This window comes from Chrysemys picta, chromosome 3 (assembly GCF_011386835.1).
Source record: "Chrysemys picta bellii isolate R12L10 chromosome 3, ASM1138683v2, whole genome shotgun sequence".
NCBI lineage: Eukaryota > Metazoa > Chordata > Testudines > Emydidae > Chrysemys > Chrysemys picta.
This window is the reverse complement of record NC_088793.1, coordinates 85,041,906-85,061,979: the sequence shown is the minus strand read 5'-3', so window position 1 is coordinate 85,061,979 and position 20,074 is coordinate 85,041,906. Positions and strand designations below refer to the sequence as shown.

At 42.6% G+C, this 20,074-nt stretch overlaps 1 protein-coding gene across 6 annotated transcripts in view; it reads right to left on the bottom strand.

The window, feature by feature from the left end:
- FIG4 (FIG4 phosphoinositide 5-phosphatase) overlaps positions 1-20,074 on the bottom strand; it is a 168,761-nt gene that overhangs the window by 58,528 nt on the left and 90,159 nt on the right. For all 6 annotated transcript variants that reach the window (XM_065590216.1, XM_005287634.5, XM_065590213.1 and 3 more), the window contains exons 16-19: positions 12,852-12,990; positions 6,253-6,311; positions 4,741-4,888; positions 3,173-3,256 (exon numbers count right to left, since the gene is read on the bottom strand). In XM_065590216.1, the coding sequence (XP_065446288.1) occupies positions 3,173-3,256; positions 4,741-4,888; positions 6,253-6,311; positions 12,852-12,990 (430 nt within the window). The remainder of the gene's footprint in view (positions 1-3,172; positions 3,257-4,740; positions 4,889-6,252; positions 6,312-12,851; positions 12,991-20,074) is intronic.

Here is a 20,074-nt window from a genome sequence, read left to right as displayed (position 1 = left end):
ACAGCTACTGCTGCACCATCATACAAAACAAAAATCACATACAGTAGCTCAATTCACCTAATGCTTTGTAGACTTTGGAAGAAAGAATTTACAACATAAAATATCAAACTCAGGTAATTTTTAGAAATACATCCACAATAATCACCTCTATTCAGCTTTTAGTTGCTGCTGAAGAAAGAAAAAAAAGTAAACACCATTCCTGAACTTTTATGAAAGCACAACTATGTTGCAGGTTCAGTATATTTAAATATAATATATTATATCGTTTCTAAAAATTTCCAGAAAAATTTTCCAAAAAAGCAGATACCTCAAAAGTTAATGTAACATCGTGCAGTCATAGCATTACCAATATGGCAAATTATCTACATCAATGGCTTTTTTAGGACTACAAAAAAACCAAAAGGTTACTAACCTTCCATAACTGTTGTTCTTTGGCCATTCCACTCCTGGTGGTGTGTGCACACCTCTCAAAAAGTCATCAGAAATTTCCCCCCTCAGTGGTACCCCTCAGGGTGGCTTGAGTACCCTTTGTTGCCGCACACCATTGCATGCTGGTATAAAGGGCTCAGCCATCCCCAAGCCTCCTCAGTTTCTTCTTGCTGGACAACTCCAATGCAGAGGGATAGGAGGGCGGGTTGTGGAATGGACATGTACATCACATTTTGAAGAACAGTTACAGAAGGTTAATAACCATTTTTCTTCTTCGCGTGATTGCACATGTGCATTCCACTTTTGGTGAGTCACAAGCGGTACAGTAGAAGGAGGCATCTGAGTTCATGTACACAGACTGGTGTAAAACTTGTCCAAATTTAGCATCATCTCTAGAGTACTGAGTGATGGCAATAACAGGACGCAAAGGTGTGGACTGAAGATCAAGTCACCATTCTACAAATTACCTGGATAGGAACTTGTGCAAAGAATGCCATGGAGAACCCTTGCAATCTTGTGGAATGTACCATCACTTTGCTCAGCAGGGAAATGCCTGCCAAACTGTAACATACATGAATGTAAGAAGTTATCCAAGAAAATTCTTTGTGAAGAGATTGGGAGGTCCTTCATTCTGTCTGCAATGGCCACAAATAGTTGAGTTGACAAACTGAACTGTTTAGTCCTGTCCTAAAATACCAAAGCTCTCCTAACATCTAAGAGTGGAGGTGTTGCTTCTCTCTATTGGCATGTGGTTTTGTGTAAAATGTAGGTTAGTAAACTAACAGGTCTCTATGAAAATGAAACTCTAGAGAGAAATCTCAGATGAGGGTGCAAGTATATTTTGTCCTTAAAGAAGATTATATAAGGTGGTTTAGATATCCGAGCACGAAGTTCAGCCATCCTCCAGGCTGAAGTGATAGCTACTAAGAAAGCCACCTTCAGTGAGCTGGACTCAAAGGTACCTGCCTTGGTGCCGGAGTCAAGGGGGCTGGCTTCTGTAGAGAAAAGGACTGCTTTGTTTTGGCTGCACTTTACTTATTCCCATGCCTAGAGGACTTCAGTGCTGGAGACCTTCCTCTCTTGACAGTCTGCTTATTGGGGAAGGTACACGATACTGAATCTCAGGCAACATAGGAGGCACGCCCCAATCCATTGTCTACAGCCAAGCTCTAAGATATAACCGCATTTGCTCCAATCCCTCGGATAGAGGCAAGCACCTACAAGATCTCTATCAAGCATTCTTAAAACTACAATACCCACCTGCTGAAGTGAAAAAACAGATTGACAGAGCCAGACGAGTACCCAGAAGTCACCTCCTACAAGACAGGCCCAACAAAGAAAATAACAGAACACCACTAGCTGTCACCTTCAGCCCCCAACTAAAACCTCTCCAGCGCATCATCAGAGATCTACAACCTATCCTGAAAGATGATCCTTTACTCTCACAGATCTTGGGAGACAGACCTGTCCTCGCTTACAGACAACCCCCCAACCTAAAGCAAATACTCACCAGCAACCACACATCACTGAACAAAACCACTAACCCAGGAACCTATCCTTGTAACAAACCCCGATGCCAACTCTGTCCACATATCTATTCAAGTGACATCATCATAGGACCTAATCACATCAGCCATACCATCAGGGGCTCGTTCACCTGCACATCTACCAATGTGATATATGCCATCATGTGCCAGCAATGCCCCTCTGCCATGTACATTGGCCAAACCGGACAGTCTCTACGCAAAAGAATTAATGGACACAAATCTGACATCAGGAATCAAAATACTCAAAAACCAGTGGGAGAACACTTTAACCTGTCTGGTCATTCAGTGACAGACCTGCGGGTGGCTATATTACAACAGAAAAACTTCAAAAACAGACTCCAAAGAGAGACTGCTGAGCTAGAATTGATATGCAAACTAGACACAATCAACTCCGGTTTGAATAAGGACTGGGAATGGCTGAGCCATTACAAACATTGACTCTATCTCCCCTTGTAAGTACTCTCACACTTATTATCAAACTGTCTGTACTGGGCTAGCTTGATTACCACTTCAAAAGTTTTTTTTCTCTTAATTAATTGGCCTCTCAGAGTTGGTAAGACAACTCCCACCTGTTTATGCTCTCTGTATGTGTGTATATATATCTCCTCAATATATGTTCCATTCTATATGCATCCGAAGAAGTGGGCTGTAGTCCACGAAAGCTTATGCTCTAATAAATTTGTTAGTCTCTAAGGTGCCACAAGTATTCCTGTTCTTCTTTTTGCGGATACAGACTAACACGGCTGTTACTCTGAAACATGCCAGAAAATGTTCACTATTCTTCTAAACTATGCCTAATCTGAACTATGTTTTAATGTATACTCTCACATAAGTGATTTCGTAGATTGTTTGTCTGGCATACACAGGGCAATACACAGTAATACAAGATGCTACTGATTCTGTAATAAATATATTTGAGACCTAATTCAAAGTCCACTGAAGTCCGTAAGAATCTTTCCATTTACTGCAAATAGGCCTTGGATCCCTTATACTCTCTGAGTACAGGTAGGTACTAGGGTTTTAGCCTTATGCCTCAACTCAAGAGCCATGTATGGCTTGTGTGTCCCCTTCAAGTCATTGCTCATCTTGAGCTAAGTAATTATGCATTTTGTTGTTAACTGCATTGTACTCGACAATGTTGATGTTATTATGCCAGTACACTATCTTAAATTTCATATTTTACATGCAAATCTTACCCCACCACTGATTTTCCAGTTTCATCAGGTTTCCGCACTGTAAATGGACTTGGATCAATTCCAACATTCTTGGGCATGAAATCTCTGAAAGAGGGGAGGAAATCAGCCATAAAATAAAGCTCAACATGTGAAATATGCTTCTGAAATTATATTTTGTCAGGTTTTGTTGAAAATTCTTCACATCTACAAGTCTGAACGTCCTGTAACATTTAGTTCTGAATTTAAAAATTGTTGTCATGAATTAAAAAGGATTGTCTAGATTAAACTTTGATTACAGGTCACAAACTGTCATGTAAAAATTAAAATCCAAAGAGATTTAAGAAGCCTTCAGTTGTACCACGCAGACTCACAAAACATGACTATGCACAGAGCTGTCACTTGTGAAGTAGGGTTGGGCTAATGGTGACCCAACAATGTTATTTTCATGATGGTGTTCATGACTCTCAGATTACTTCAAATGGCCATTTTAGATATCATTCCCACAAAAGCCATTAGCCAAAGCATGCATGCTAAAAATATTTTTTAAAATACTCAGTTGGCATGATCCAAGGTGTTATGGCTGCCAGCCGGAAAACACTCTAGCTGATTGTTTTAATCAACTCCAAGCGCACATGATCTTGAGATAAAAACAGAACATATCTGAACAGAGACATAATTTTTCTCCTAATTTAGAATTAGGATGGGCTTGTCTATATGGCGCTGCAGTTCAGATTATGAGTGTGTGACTTGCAGAGCACTCTAACATGCTGCATTCTACAGGCCCCACATACACATTGCTGGCATGCACAAAAGGTACCTAGTTCATGTTAACGTAGTCCTGTTTTAAATGGGACTAACTCAAAATGAACTAGGTACCTTTTAGTTCGCACCAGCAGAATCTAGGTGTCTACATGAGGCTGTTAGAGAGCAACAGGTTAGAACAGTCTATAATTCACACCCTGTAGTCTGGACTATGGCACTGTGTAGACAAAACTGCATGAATCCAAATAAAGTAGTCTACATTACCTAAAAAATGTCCTCTTTCCAGCTGAATAAAGCTCTAAACCAGAAATTCTCAACTGGGGTGGCACATCAAATTTTTGGGATAGGAGGGCAGTGAACCTTCTAATAATTCAGTAATTATAGTTAAAGTGTGGGGGCCAAGTGCCAGGCTGCAATGCCACTCACTTAAATCTGGCTCAGCCACCCTCCATCACTAGATAGAGGGGCAGCCGGTCCAAATTTGAGCGGTGTTGTGACCTGCGTGTCAGGTTGCAATGCCACTTACTCAGATGTCTCACTGACTAACATCAGCAGCACTAATACAGGTAAGGTGTGTTTTTACACTACCATTTGATTTGTATTTTGAGTAATCTGCCTGGTATCTCCTGTACAAATGCATTAGCAACACTACATAACAGTATCCTTCCCACTATTGTAAAGGGATGGTGATGACTCCAAGTAAAAACAAATACTAAAGTGGGGCAAGATTCAAAAAGACTAAGAACCCCTGCACTAAAGTAAGTTTCAGGTTATGTATTAGAATTGTGAAATCTAAATTATTTTGTTTATAACACCACAAAACATACCGTATAGAATTGGTCATTGCCAAGCAAAAGGTGTCATCAAAACTGCTTAATTCATATGGCCGAAAGAACTCGTTGTGAATATCAATCTCTTCTTCATATTTGTGAAATTTCTTCACTATCAACTTCCTTCTGTTTTCAGTGCATGTCACTGAAAAAAAGACAATATATTCTATTGCTAATCATTAGCACATTTGGAAAAAAATCTATTTGCATATTCCTGTAATAATTTAACCAGATACACTTCCATATGTTTTTTCTATAGCACAAGAAATATGATCTAAAAACAAGACATATATATTTGAGGGGATACATTATAAAAGTTAACTAGTTAATTGGATTCCCGTTTACATTTACATTTCCGATTCGAACAGTCTCCGAGCTGGAGAAGTGGTGATATGTCTTCCAATTGTATTTGAACTATCGGCTAGACCAGGGGTGGGCAAACTACGGCCTGTGGGCCACATCCGGCCCATGAGACCGTCCTGCCTGGCCCCCGAGCTCCTGGCCTGGGAGTCTCGTCCCCGCCCCCCACCGTCCTCCCTCCCCTGCAGCCTCAGCTCGCTCGTTCCGTCGCCGAGGCAATGCTCTGGGCGGCGGGGCTCTGAGCTCCTGGGGCAGCGTACCCGCAGAGCCCAGCCTAACCCGGTCTCTGTGCTGTGTGGCCTGGCTACAGCCGGGCGACGTGGCTGTAGCGCCTCCAGCCACCAGTGCTCCAGGCAGCATGGTAAGGGGGCGGGAGGGGGTGGTGGATAGAGGGGAGGGGAGTTCGGGGTGGTGATCGGGGGCAGGGAATAGGGGGTTGAATGGGGGCAGGGGTCCCGGGGAGCAGTCAGGAAGGAGAGGGGGTTGGATGGGGCGGCAGGGGGCAGTCAGGGGACAGGGATAAGGGGTGGTTGGAAGGGGCAGGGGTCCCGGGGGGGCCGGCAGGAATGAGAGGAGAGGTTGGATGGGGCGACAGGGATCCGCAGGCAGTCAGGGAACGGGGGGGGGGGGGGGTGTTGGATGGGGCCGGAGTCCCGGGGGGGCAGACAGGAGGTGGGGGCCGGGCCACAACTCTGCCCCTAACTAGCCCTCCGTACAATTTCCGAAACCCGATGCAGCCCTCAGGCCAAAAAGTTTGCCCGCCCCTGGGCTAGACTATTCTTGTGCGTTACCAATTTACAATACTTCAAGCCACATAAGACAAAAAACTATTTAAAATGCTTCCCTGCATGTGAACTTATAGAAGCCAAAGTTATATTCACAAGTCTACAATAAGCACCACATTCCCAATATCTGGCTCAACAATTGATGGACATTTGGCAGGCGTGATGCAGGCATCTCATATATGAGAGTGAAACCCACAGCTTATTGAGAAGGAAATACCTGTCAGCTTTATAACTGCACAGCTTTTATCATCAGTTTGTTAATTTGTGATTAAAGGAATAGATGCAAACCATTCAATGGCTGAATCAAAATAATCAGTATTTTTCAAAAATATTCTCAAAAACAAAAAGAACACAGAGTACTTACCCTCATCATAAGGCAGTGGTAAATGATTTAATACACCTCGTGTCCACCAGTAGGTATAGCTATGGGAGGGAGGAAATTCACACATGGAATTGACTTTATTATAATATTTTCTACAGAAAATAAACATTCAATCTACTATCACATCTAAAAACATGCACACCACTTTTTATACACTGTACAGTGACCAAATTGTGCATGGTGGTTTATACTGCAGGGGTGAGAGAAAGGAAAGAACCATCACTGGCCTAAGAAGTTCAACAGTTCCCAGTCGTGCAACTGCACCTTTGTGGACAGACCCCTAAAGTCAGTGGGGCTCTATGCAGGTGCAGCAGTTTGTCTGCACAGAGCTACATTTACTTCAGGTGTCCAACTGTTTGGAAGCAGTTGCAGGATTGGCGCCTAAGACATAATGCATGGAGGGAGATCAAAAGAAGCATGTGGAGAGGGTGTCTGAGAAAACAATGGTCATAACAATGCAAAAACTATCAGATACGCTTACTGGTTAACATCTTTCTGGTCCTTTCTTTTTTTTTTTTTTAAATAATGTTAACATTAAGGTTTTAAAATTTGAAGAGAGAGTATGGAGTGTGGAGATCAGCAATAATATTTATCAATAAACATTTGGCAAACTTTGACAATTTGCAAAGTTTTGTGAAAAATACAAAATAAGCTGGCTTCCTGACAGGAGCGTTGATATTCTTAAAAAGAAACTGACAGGAGATCTGATTCTTAGATCTGTATGATTAACAGAGTGCTTCATTACTGGAATATTTAACAACAAAGAAAGTGCTCTAGCCGCTCTCACTGAATGAAAATCAATAACCTACTGGAAAACAAAATGAAGCATAAATGAAGCTTGCTTTTTCTTTCAGCTATTCATATTTACGTTTCCAACTTTTCCTCATAATTATATCTGTAATTTTTTTTCTAAATTATACCGACACCATTCCTGGAAGGAAAAAAAAGAGTTCTCTTTATGGCTTTTATTTGAGACACCATGTGATCCTAAATATTAAAGATCAGATCCTACCTAGGCTAATTCAGTGATCAGCAGCACACTCACTGTGGGAGTTTCGCTACCCAGATCCCTGTCGTATACATTTTTATACCACGCTTATTGCAGTAGTATCTGAGAGCCTTCCAGGTATGCACTAAACAACGTGAACACATCCATCACGTTTGTTCTCTCATCCTCTCCCCCGAAGCAGAAGTGTGTGCAGTGAAGTGTCTTGTTTTGGTAGGGTGTATGTTATTTTTTTTCTCTCTCTTTAAAAAAAATATAAATATACCTTTTATATGTTAGAGAAGGCACGGTCAAAGAAAGGTGCCTTGCATTTGTAGCGGAAAGTGGTGAGGTTCATGACAGTCATTAGTTCCTCCACAGTCCCAGACTGCACTCGGAGAAAGTTCTGTCTCCTGGACAGACAAGCTTTACTTTTATTTTTGAGAGTTCCATTGCACCAGAGAAGCATAATTGTTGGCCACGGCCTTTTAGGTATCACAGCCCCAGGCCATAGAGTGCTTTGAAGATAAGGACAAAGACCTTGAACATGATTCAAAATTCTATGGTAAGACAATATAAAGACCTGAGGACTTTGCTCATGGTAGTGTGTGTTGCTGAGGAGATGAACTGCAGTGTTATGAACTAGCTGGATTTTCCTAAGTGCTAAAGCCCTCATGACAGGGCACACTGCATTGCTGTAATCCAGTTGAGAGGTGACGAAGGCATGAATAACTAAAGGCCAGAACTTCATCTGCCAGAATCGAATGGAGTTTCCTTGCCAAGGGAAGATAGCAGCATCTGTGAGAAATGCTTTCTATGTGAGAACTTAGTGTCAGAAGAATTCAAGAGAACTCCTAGACTATAGACTGACATGACCAATTGTGGTTGTAGATCTTCAACAAACAAAGACTGCACTGTGGCTGTAAGCTCTTCAAAATACTTTCCTCTGGCCACCAGCATCACCTCTGTTTTTCTTGGGTTCAGCTTCAGTCAGCTGTTCAAGAGCTGATCTCACCTAAGCACTGTCTTGCTGCTGGCACTGAGGATGAGCTGGGTGTCAGGGGAAGAGCCCAATTTCCAGGATTCCAGACTCCTTCCATTTTGTTCTCTCTCCATGAATTCAAGAGGAAGTGTATACCACTCATGAAATATTTTCTTTCTGAATGAAAGAGGAGAAAGGCCTGGGAAGTGGAAAGAAGTTTCTGTTGCAGCAAGTTACTTTTTCCCCCTCTCTTCCCCTGGCCCCAAACATAGTATTTTTCATCATTTTTATTTTATTGTCATAGTGGCCACGGGCCCCAGTCATGACTGGAACCCCTGCGGCTGCCTGCCCTCCCTATACACCCACTTATGTTGTGGTGTGGTGCAGCAATGACTATCTCTACTTCCCTCCAGGCCTTCCGCTGATCTGCCCAGCCTCCACCACATTCCAGGTTGAGCAGATTTAGTGCTCCAGTTAGGGTACGTAACATTTCCACTACTTCTGCAGTATCCAAAGTCGAAAATTAACAAAACAAAACAACTCTTCTGTGTGTAGTAAGTGAAGGCCCTAATAAAGGCCCAGTACAAGGCCTGAGGCCTGAACTAAAGAAATGGTCAAGACTTTGCTAACATAAAGCAAAGTTAAGCTGTGAGCCAGAGGCAGGCCCTGCTCACAGAAGCTGGCAAGGAAAGGGCTGATGCTGCAAAAAGAGACATACCTAAAAGGTACTGGACACCAGATATCAGAACACACACCATATTGGAACATTCCACAGATAACATGGAACAGGCCGACCCATCTCAATGACAGGGGCAAAAGGGTAAAATGATGGATAGAGTTGTTTTGTTCGAACCAACATGTACAAGGTGAGAGGCAGCACCTGATTACGTAGAGGGGTTGCACCTCAATACGTCAGGAGTGATGTGTAACTTGTTTGTATCGGTGTATAAGAATGCATCCCTGAGTGGATATCTTTGTCCGGCCGAGGGGGCAGTGGAAAGTCCTGCCACTGAGCCGGGTCCATTGCCAAGAGGCACTTTCTCATAGTATGCCCTGAGTTAGGCTAAGAAATCTACAGGGAACTGCAATTGTGTCCAAGGTCGCAATAAACCTAGTCGACATGACTTTGCATCTTACTAGACTCTGTGGTTATTGGGGGTTCTCTTCGGGTCTGCTGGGTCAGTTATCTGCGCAGAGCTGGGGCAGCACACAGAGGGAACACACGCACGCAGCCGAGTGATATTAACATAGGAGAAAGCAGAGCACCACACCGGTAGCATCTGACAACACTGTGCCTTTTGGGCTCTTTGCACCTCCCAGGCTCTGCAGTGTACCAAGCAAACAAATGATTCTATGCAAGTTTAAGTCAATTGTTGATAGCCAAACATGGCAATCATCTTGGACCAAGCCTATCTTCCATTGTGGGAGCTCTGATAAGCCACAGTCTTCCTCAGTTCCTGGCTCCAGCCCGGCTTCTCTTCCGCAATAAGAGAGCTGAAGGTCTAAACCAGCCTTCAACTGACAGGGGCTCGCCCCTTTTAGCTCCTTCCTTGACGCTTGATGCATGCTTCTGGTGTCATGGGTGGGGTTGATTTGGCCCCCAATCGCATATTAACCCCTTCCTGACTCAAATTCTGTTTGTACACACAGTCACAGCCCCAGTTTCCTTGGTGCTGTACAAATACATCTGATTGTGTCTTCTTAAGAGATCACAATTTAATCTGGCATAAGCAAACAGATAGACAAGAGACTGACGATATAGAAATATATATCTATATCTCAGTTATCTACAGTATCTACTGTACTCAGAAGGCATTATTTCCACATGAAACAATTTTGCCTGTATATTATGAACTCTAATCAGAAAAACTAAAAATGACAAATTCTGACCAGAAGAATATGTGTGTATGTGTGTGTGTATATATATATATATATACACACACACACACACACACACACAAACCCCTACCAAGAACAGTTAACATGTATGTATATGTGTGTATGTACGTGTGTGTGTGTGTGTGTGTGTGTGTGTGTGTGTGTGTGTGTGTGTGTGTACACACACAAAGAACAGTTAACAGATAGGAGAAAAATAGTAAGTAGCAATTTTAACTTTCTAATTCAAAGAAAAACGAAACATGCAAGAACACAAAAGATAAGACAGCTTTTGAAATAAACAAGATAATGGATTAAAGGGAGACTGGGACATTCATTTGAGAAATCACCTTTGCAACACATTAGTTGAATTCACTTTACCACACAGAAATGTTCAGGATAAGTGGACAAGAAAGTGAAGAAAGAAGTTGCACATATTTTATGTGCCCAGACTAACTGGAGGTTGGCTGCATGGCTGATATGAATGATGTAGCCAATTATTTTAGTTTATTGTTCATTTATTGTGTGATGTTGTGATTGACTAACATGTTACGTCATATATAATCATTATATGTTAAATAGAGTTAATTCATAGGAGTAGAGAGGTATAAGACTGATCAATATTTAGAGGAACCATGTGTTAGATATAAGCAAGACAAGCTGAAACGCAAGAACCTGTAGGCTAAGGCCCGCAAGATTTTAGATTAGCTATTTTAGGCCTTGGAGATAAGAAATGCTGACATAAGTAAGTGACCGAAGAATAACCCGATGCCCTAAGCTTACAGGAAAAGATGTACCAGTGGGTGATATTGTGAAAAATTAACAGTAAGAGTAATTTTTTGCTTACAAGATACCCGGTAATCTAACACATGCCCTAACTGCAGGGTGCACTATGTACAGAAATGCTAATGAGGTATAGTCAGAATCACATTATAAAAGAGAGTGCCTAGATTAGGAAAATTGAGCTCTCCCTATGGGAAACTCCAGCAGGAACCATCCCTCTACTGATAATCAATCCATGAGTAACCCATTAGACCCCAAGAACTATTGTTAAGGATGAGAGTATAACTATATTTGTAACTTTTGCATAGGTCTGTATAGAATTTCTATATGCTTGGGTATTCATAACTAATTGTAACTTTAATAAAAATTGTAAAACTTGTGAATGGATGTGTGGTCACTACCCTTGGTCTTTATGTGTTCCTAGAGACCCTAAATCTGAAGCAAGTAGCAGAGGTGACTTTCACTCTGTTAAGCTTGAAACTGTAGCCGTCAAAGCCAAACCCCCAGTGGTGTAATACCACATTACAAAATTCACTTTAAATAAAATAAAAGGCTAAAACAAGCATAAAAAAAACCCTCAAGAGACAATGCCAGGGAATGTTGTGAAGGCCCAAAGTATAACTGGGTTTAAAAAAGAATTAAACAAGTTCATGGAGGATAGGTCCATCAACGGCTATTAGCCAAGATGGTCAGGGATGCAACTTCATGCTCTAGGTGTCCCTAAACCTCTGACTACCAGAAGCTGGATGAGAGGAGATGGATCACTCGATAATTGCTCTGTTCTGTTCACTTCCTCTGAAGCATCTGGCACCGGCCACTGTCAAAAGACAGGATACTGGGCTAGATGCACAATTGGTCTGACCGAGTATGGCCATTATTATGTTCTTATGTAATGCTGCTTATGAAAACAGATGAAATACAATAGAAAATGGTGATTTAGAAACAGTTCTTTTGGACGCAGGATGACCTGATGTGTAGCGTTAAGATGAAACAAGTAGCTATATGGATTTTTTTAAGGGACCTGAATCTTCTCCAGAAAAAAATCTAAAGCAGAATTTCAAATCCAACAACTGAAGTGACCAATCCCACACAAGGATGGACAAGTAGGCAGGATCAAAATAACCTTGGAACAGCTAACAAAATCAGGTGAAGCACCAGTAGCAGCTTTGAAAGGGTCTCTGTAGAAAGTTTCCAATACCACCTGTTCTTGTAAAATTTGTATAATGTAGAGAGGAGGTTAGTCATTACAATTCGAAACAGAGTCATTCAATATGCTGAAGTTATTGTCCTCAAAAATCATCTCTCATATCAACTACTTCAGCTTTATTACTGCTTATAAACTACAATGCACAAATGGGGTGACAGATAAAACTGGACTGATACAATCTTCAAATTGGACTAGATTGGGATGGGGTCTGGAGGTGGGTAAGAAATAGAAATGTACATTTCTTGGTCTACATTTTCTGAGCATGCACTCCTGAGAACTGGTTGTGTCCCAGTAAAAACTGAATGCTAATCACAGTATTTCAAATACATTGCTACATCAATAAATATGACTGGCTGAAATTGAACAGAAATACTTTAGCCTACAGATTAATGAAATGCTGGTAACTGAACTTCAATAAAATAGCAGATATTTCACACTGCAAGCTTCATTCATATGAAATTCCAGCTTTTTAATTTGTCTTTTTCCATCAGATGGACGCATTTCATTAAAACAAAATGTCAGACATTTCATAAAAGAAGACTGTGATAATTAATGCTTTTACAAATGTTTAAAATATGGCAGTGATGTATTTGTTTCAAATAACCCACGTTTGCAAGGCAGAGTAATTTACCTGCTTATTTTGCAAAGCAAAATGTATTTTTGAGACAGCTGTTCAAAATCAATGTAAAAGTTTTTAAATTTTGAACATGTGTTATGAAAGTGAGTGATAATAGGGAACTACAAAATACCTTCGCCTGGTCTGTGAAAGACTCATAGTGTTCTTGTGATGCAAGTAAAAGTCTGTAGGAAGCTCCCAAAGATGAGGTTTTCCTTCTGCAGGCTGGAATACTCCCAAAAATAGGTTAATTGAGTCTTGCCTGTCAGCATCTGTAAAAGAAGAGGTACACCGGGATGTTCTGTTTATGCTCACAAAAATATGATGGAGGCAATAGTAACAACACCATGGTTGTGAAATCTACATTTAAAGCAAGACTAAAATCCTACTGTTTTACACTTCAGGGCTTAAATTTAAACTTTCCAGAAGATAGTTGACATTTTTAAGTATTAATATGTTTACTAACTTTTGCAGCAGAATAGTTTTAAAGTGCTGCCTTTTAGATATTTTGACTTATTTTCTTCACATTTCTTATGATTCTTCTGTCTTAGTATAAAGTGTATTAATGCACTAGAAAGCAACCCATAGGCTTTGGCTTGAGTGGTGAATCCAGCACCTCAACCCACTCAAAAGACCCACAGCTTGCCCCGTATCAGAATGACCTTCACTTCACAGTCTGTGCAAGTGCCACAGAGGCAGGGCTGCCCCCAGAAATTTCTCTCATGGTATACTGTGATGTCATCCTGCCCTCCGAGGTGAGAGGTGGAGTGTTGGGTCACCAGGTCCCCCTGGGAGGGATAGGTGTCAGGCAGCCAGGTGCTTGAGTGGAATGGAGTGTCTGGTTGGTCTGAAAGATGCATTTGGTGAGTTTCGTAGAGCATGGAACGGACTTGTTGGGGTGGGGAGGAGAGGAAATGGAGGTGAAGGGGGCTGCTTGGTGAGGTGAGGGGAGTGGAGATGAGGGGATAAAGGTTAGGTGCCTAGTGTCAGCTGGTCTCAGGGAGATGAGGGACTAATATCAGGTGCAGGTGGCACTGGGGTTGATGGAGATACTTACTGGTGTTGCAGGCAGCTGCTTAGCCTGTCCCAGACCCAGAGCCATCTGGCTGGGGCAGTATCAGGTACCATTGGCTGTGCTGAGGGAAAAGGCACAGGGGGCGAGTGCACCCCACTCACTGTACTCTGTTGGTGCTCTTGGCCCAGCACTCTGCTCCCTATGGCAGTGGTGCAAGCAATGGCCATGTGTTTGGGCCCTGTCCAGGTGCACTGGCCTGGGACAGGCTCCCCCTCCCAGGGAATCTCAGCAACGGAACCAAGGAGCGAACCTGTAAGCCTCCCCTAGCGTGACTGCCAAAATGGTATACACTATACATGGCATGCATATGGCTGGGCTATGGGCAACCCGCACAGGGCACTGGTGGTGGTGAAAAATGCCCTTGTAGCTATGGCACTGTGTTCGTTGGATTTGAGTGGTGAGTGACACACAACAGACATAATCCTCCCATTTTAAAATAAAATTGCAAAATTTGTAGATTTAAGCCTGATTTAGTAATTTCATAATTACATTTAAAAATCAGGACGACTTTGGAAAATTAGGGAAGGTTGGCATCTCCGTAAACACCATTTTAGATAAAACATGAAAATGAAAAATTTTGTTCATTAAAATTTTCTAAGTACCTGTAACTCTCTCATTCACTAACCGGTTGCTGAGGCAGGAAAGCAGGCTAGGTTGCGGAGAGTACAGGGGTACGGTATGGAGGTGAGATCAAACTCTGGGATGGCGAGTGGTTATGTAGGGGGAAACAGGGAGGCATTAGCAGGCATGTATAGGGGGCCTTTGGGAAGAGTAAAAGGCTTGCGTGCAGGGGGCTTTGGACAGGAGGACCACAGCTGCGCATGGAGGGTAGAGCTCAGAGGCATTGGCACTTGAAGGACTCCCTGTACTACTGCCTCCAATTCCTAGCATACTGAGGCATTACTGGTGTGGAACAGTTTAAGAGCCAGTGCTTCAGCAGATACACTTTGCTCCCTCAGAACCACTGTCTGAGCTCTTCAACACACAGAAAGCAGCACCAAGGGAACCAAGTATCTCCACATCTCCGCAATGGAGCAAAGTTACTCCATGGCTGATGCCTCGGTGCACCAGGGGGCACACAGCAGTGGTGGAAAATATCCATCAAGTGCTGATGCCTCAGCCTGGGCTTCAGGAAACCCACACAGCATCAGTCAACTCCTCAGTAAAAACTCAGCTACTCATCTGGCTTCCTATATCCTCAATAGGCTTGCTCCCTTCCCTGCAACATGGAACATCTTCATAGAGAGTCAAGAGGCTTGCAAGTGGCTGTGAAAAGGAGTATGTGTGTTGAACAGAGAAGTGTGTGGAAATTTGGTGGACGCAGGGTTGTGGAGAAGCACAGGACTTTAAGGGGCTATTGGTGGTGCTCAGGAGAAGGTGAGTGGAGACTGGAGGCTTGTGTGAAGACTATAACAGAAAAGCAGGGTGTGCCCTGTAAGGGATCAGGAATGGAAAAAGCAGAAGGGAGAACTCTACTCTGATGAGCCACAGGTACAGCTCCTCTCTCCTCTGCTTTCATACATTCATCGATTATAAAGCCAGAAGGGACCACTTGTTTAACTAGCCTTACCCCCTGTATAAAAAGGGCCACAGGACTTCCCTGAATTAATGCCTTTTGAACTAGAGTATACCTTTTAGGAAAAACATCCAATCTTGATTTAAAGATTGCCAGTGATGAAGAATCCACCACAACCCTAAGTAAGTTGTTCCAATGACTAATTACCTTTCCAGTCTGAATTTGTCCAGCTTCAGCCTCCAGCCATTGGATTGTGTTAGATCTTTGTCTGCTAGACTGAAGAGCTTATTATCAAATTTCTGTTCCCCACGTAGGTATTTCTAGACTGATCAAGACATCCCTTAGCTTTCTCTTTATTAAGATCAACAGACTGAGCTCCTTGAGTCTCCCACTATAAATAGGCTTGGAGGGATTAAACTTTTATCAGTAAGTGTCAGTAAATTGATTTCACTGTATACACACAAACCAATGGAAAAAGTATTTCCATCAATAATTGAAATTTACGGATAGGAAAAGGAAGATGCTGCTTGGGAACACAGAGTTTGATTTAAGAACATTCACTTTGTGTATTGTGGCATGTGATGTTGACAATTTATGTTGTAATGGTTATAAAGCTTTAACTTTTTGAATTTGAATTTCAATGTCTTCTGTCGTTAAAGAATTATTGTCTGACCCCCATCCATGATTTCTCACAACTGTGCACTACTTAGACAAACAGATATTATCCATCAAAATTTTAAAAAATAAAAATCAAATTCAGCCAAGCCTAACTATAAGGCGTGTTTTCCAATCCTTTAATCATTCTTGTGATCCTCATCTGAACCCTCACCAATTTACCAACATCCTCCTTCACCCACCAGCCCCACTTTTTCCCCCTATTCTCCCCACACACAACTCCTTCCTACCCCCTTGTTCACCCTCTGACATTTCGCCAGGATCCCCTATGCCCAAGTCCCTTCACAGAGCCCTGATTCTCAACATGCTCCCTTCACCTGCTTCCTTGCTCCTCACCCTGTCCCCTATTTCCTTAACAGATTCAACTTATAAAGACTGATTCTTGATGTATACAGGAAGCCCCTCTGGGCTTGCAGGCTGCATTCCCTCTGCAAAATGGTTAGTCTGCTAAGACTTAACCCACAGATGGTCAGAGAATGAGGAGAACGATGAGACCATGTTAGAACCAATAAAAAGTTTTGAAATAAACCTGGATGATAGATGATACATTTTTTTTGCTGTAAGTAAAGAAGGGCAGAGTTAAACTCCAAATACAGGAGCACATGCTATACAGGACTCATTCATTCTTGTTGTACAGCTGGTAGTATGAATAAAAGTGCTAAATAAAACCCCAAAACCCTCATTACACAGAAGGATGAGGGCTCTAAAACAAAACATGGACTTTGTAAGAGCAATGGCTTACATATCTTTAATGCATTTTTTTTTAAAAAACCCTCTATATAGAGATTAACTTTTTTTTACACATTAATCATTGTTTTATATATCAGGAATTGCAAGCATTTTGAAACTAACTGTTGTCTTGTTTCAGTGTAATTTATTTAACTAACGCAGCATCTTACTATTTAAATGAAAGATGATAAAATACAATTTATTATGTTCTACTGAAAAGCTGTTTTGGTTCTTATAATTCACTAAGTAATATTTGTCTATGATAAATCTCTAAGTTGCCAACAGCAACTGTATTCTGAAGGGACTATATAGTTTTCTTTAGCAACAGAAAAATGCCCGTGTTAAAAGGTTGTAATGTATCAAGGTTCTAGCTTTCTTTCTGTACCTTTTAAACATAAGCATGCAGTTGTGTGTTAAATTTAACAAAAGGTGAAGAACGGTTATCAATGGATTTCTTGCTGTCATTTTATCCCTAAATTCAGTTGAAACCAGATTTAAAATATAATCTGAAAGATCTTCTACAGATAACTCTTCAGACCAGTGTAGCTGGACTCAAACAGCAAGGGCCAAACACCAGAAATTTTAATGAACTGGGAAGAAGTGATCCCCCAATATTTTAAGGCTGGATAAGTTTATGCCAATTTTGGATCATCATATACATGCAATGTATATGAAATACTGTCTTCCTTTGAAATACTGGCAATAAGAGATACAGGATACCGGGCTTTATGGACCAACTTCCTGACCTGGTATGGGAAATCGTGCATTAAAAAAAATGTGTTGCTTTTGGTACAAATCAGTATAAAATGGAGCACCAATGAAAGTACAAACAGCTTTTTTCCCCTTCACTGGTTGCTGAAATTATGTACAGGAGGTTGGAAGATCCTGCACAGATTTTCAAAAGATACTATACACTGTACGTGTGTTCTAGCACATTTTTTAAGCTCTGTTAGGAAAAAACCAGGAGCTGAAGGGGCCATTTGATTGAATTAGTCTAAAAAAAAAAAAAAAAACAAACAATCTAGTGCTCTCAATCTGTGTTTCCAACTGAACTTTTATGACAAATTACTAAATCATGAGAGATTCAGCAGAATTGGGACTGTAACACCACAGGACTAAAAGGGCACAGCAATTAGTTTGCTTTCATATAACATTAGAAGATAGTTTACTGTGTCCAGCCCCATATGTGAATAAACGGATTACTTTAGATTCCCGAAACATATAATCATACATGCTGTAACACTAACATTTAAGTCTATAGTGCCACATAACTTTCTGTATAAAAAGCATAAAAAAGTAGAGATAATACCTAGAAAAAAGAGTTACCTACCTTTTGTAACTGTTGTTCTTTGAGATGTGTTGCTCATGTCCATTCCATTCTAGGTGTGCGCATGCCCACGTGCACGGTCATCGGAGACGTTTGCCTTAGGGCTATCCATAGGGCCAGCCGTGGTGCCCCCTTGGGTGCAGCGCTCATGCTTCCGTATATCAAGAACCGCCGGCCCTATGCCCTCTCAGTTCCTTCTTGCTAGCAACTCCAACAGAGGGGTAGGAGGGTGGGTAATGGAATGGACACAAGCAATACATTTAGAAGAACAACAGTTATTTAAGGTAGGCAACCGTTTTTTCTTCTTTGAGTGCCTGCTCATGTCGATTCCATTGTAGGTGACTCACAAGCAGTATCAATGGAGGTAGGCTCGGAGTTTATGGTCTTGCAGCACTGCTCTGCCAAAGCCAGCATCGTCTCGAGCTTGCTAGATAAGTGCATAATGAGATGCGAACATGTGGAGAGACAGCCAGGTAGCAGCCCGACAGATCTCTTGGATTGGTACCTGTGCCAGGAAGGCCACTGATGACACTTGTGCCCTAGTCGAGTGTGCCGTCATGATTGCTGGCAGAGGCACCTTCGCCAATTTACAGCAGTAGCGGATGTAGGTCGTAATCCAGGATAAAATCCTCTGAGCAGACACTGGGCGAACTTTCATTCTATTGGCCACTGCAACAAACAACTGCTTTGACTTATAGAATGGCTTTGTTCTATCTATTGTGACAAAGTTCCTCCTCTGCCTTAGTGGGTCCTGCACTTATTGGCAGATTTGCTTGCCTCAGAGATTCATGGCAGCCCTCAGTTTGGCCACTTTTGCTAGTGGCTCAAACCTGCCGTTCACTCAGCTAATCTCATCACTGGCCAGCATGGGAAAAAGAAGGAGAACAATCTCCGCAGTCTCTGCTGACCCACCTAGTGGGTCGGGGGACAGGCCAGGGACCTTCCCCTCTGGTGGGACCCACAATCCCAGGTCAACTCCTCTTGTATCAAATAGGGAGTTGGGGGGATGGGGGGAACCAGGAAGCCAGAGGCACAAAGGAGGCTCCATGAGCCTCGACAGCACGAGATTCAGGTCCCGGGGGAGGAGAGAGGGAGGAGACAGGGAATCCCAGACATGTAGGTAGAGATGCTCCTGACCTTCAAAAATTGTGCCGTCATGTCGTGAGTGAAGATCAACCTGCCTTGGAATGGAGGATGGAAAGCCAAGATAGCAGCCAGGTGGACCTTGAACAATGAAAGGGACAAACCTTGCAGTTTGAGGTGCAGCAGATAATCCAAGATCTCCTGCAGTGGGGCCTGATCAGCCCAAATATGCCATTATGAGGCCCAGCATGTGAAACCTTTCCATTTGGCCAGAGAAGTTGCTCTGGTGGAGGGCTTCCTGCTAACCAGCAAGGTCTGCTGAAAACAGGCCGAGCATGCCCATTCATCTGTGCTTAGCCATGTAGTAGCCAAACCGTCAACTGCAACGCTGCCAGGTTCAGGTGCAAAAAGGCTGCTGTGGTTCTGGGACAGCAGATCAGGCCAGATGGGCAGCTGCAGCTGGGCAGCTACCGAAAGGCCCAGTAACATGCCAAACCAGTGCTGGGGAGGCCCCGTGGGAGCTATTCGGATAATTCTCGCCCTGTCTTGGTTGATCTTCACAAGGACCCTGTAAATCAATGGTACTGGTGGGAAGGCATAGATCAGCGCTCCTGACCACAAAATGAAAAAGGCGTCTGCCAGGGAGCCCCGTCCACTCCTCAGATCAAACACAACACAAGGCATTTTCTGGTCTGCCTGGACGCGAACAAGTCCACCTGGGGAGTCCCCCAGTTCTGTAAGATTATGCTGATCGCCTCTGGATGGAGCGACCACTTGTGGAGAGACAAGAAAGTCCTGCTGAGGTGACCTGCCAAGACATTCCTGGTTCCAGGCAGGTGCACAGCTGTCAGATGAATGGCATGCCACACACAAAACTCCCAAAGGCAGAGTGCTTCTTGACAAAGGGCCGAAGACCTTGCACCCCCCTGCCTGTTGATGAAATACACTGCA